The sequence below is a fragment of the Anarrhichthys ocellatus genome, unplaced genomic scaffold (assembly GCF_004355925.1).
Source record: "Anarrhichthys ocellatus isolate YVR2014 unplaced genomic scaffold, GSC_Weel_1.0 scaffold234, whole genome shotgun sequence".
Taxonomy (NCBI): Eukaryota; Metazoa; Chordata; class Actinopteri; order Perciformes; family Anarhichadidae; genus Anarrhichthys; species Anarrhichthys ocellatus.
The window spans coordinates 35,540-36,042 of NW_022280264.1; the positions used below are offsets into that span (position 1 = coordinate 35,540).

At 42.9% G+C, this 503-nt stretch overlaps 1 protein-coding gene across 1 annotated transcript in view; it reads left to right on the forward strand.

The window, feature by feature from the left end:
* LOC116401020 (ras-related protein Rab-14-like) overlaps window positions 1-297 on the forward strand; it is a 2,515-nt gene extending 2,218 nt beyond the window's left edge. Inside the window, exon 6 of the mRNA XM_031879193.1 lies at window positions 260-297. Coding sequence (XP_031735053.1) covers window positions 260-297 — 38 coding nt within the window. The remainder of the gene's footprint in view (window positions 1-259) is intronic.
* Window positions 298-503: the final 206 nt, after the last annotated feature.

The following is a 503-nucleotide window of genomic DNA, read 5'->3' on the forward strand; positions in this document are numbered from 1 at the left end:
TGTGTGTGTGTGTGTGTGTGTGTTTGTGTGTGTGTGTAGGTGTGTGTGTGTGTGTGTACGTGAGTGTGTGTGTTTGTGAGTCAGCTGGAAACAGAAATCTGCTGCAGAAGCTATATGGTGGACCAGAGCCGTTTGTACACCAGGGTTCAGTCAAATTACATCCACATTTATTTACACTCTGCTCGTTATTCATACATTTAGTTTACGTGTCAGAAGAATTGTTCATTTATTTACTGTATATTTGTTGAACAATGTGTAGAGTTTAAGATATCAGTTTCATTTCAGAGTGTTCTTTAGCCTAGCTTAGCATAATGGAAGCAGAGGGGAAAAACTGCTCCAGAGGATTCAGACCGTCGACTCAACTCGACTACATATGGCTCTGCTAATGCTGGTGTCCAGTTCTGTTGTCTGATGTGACCGACGGACACAAAGAGATTATTCCAGAGTCCAGAGCTTTGTCCAGCACACACACACACTCACACACACACACACACACACACACA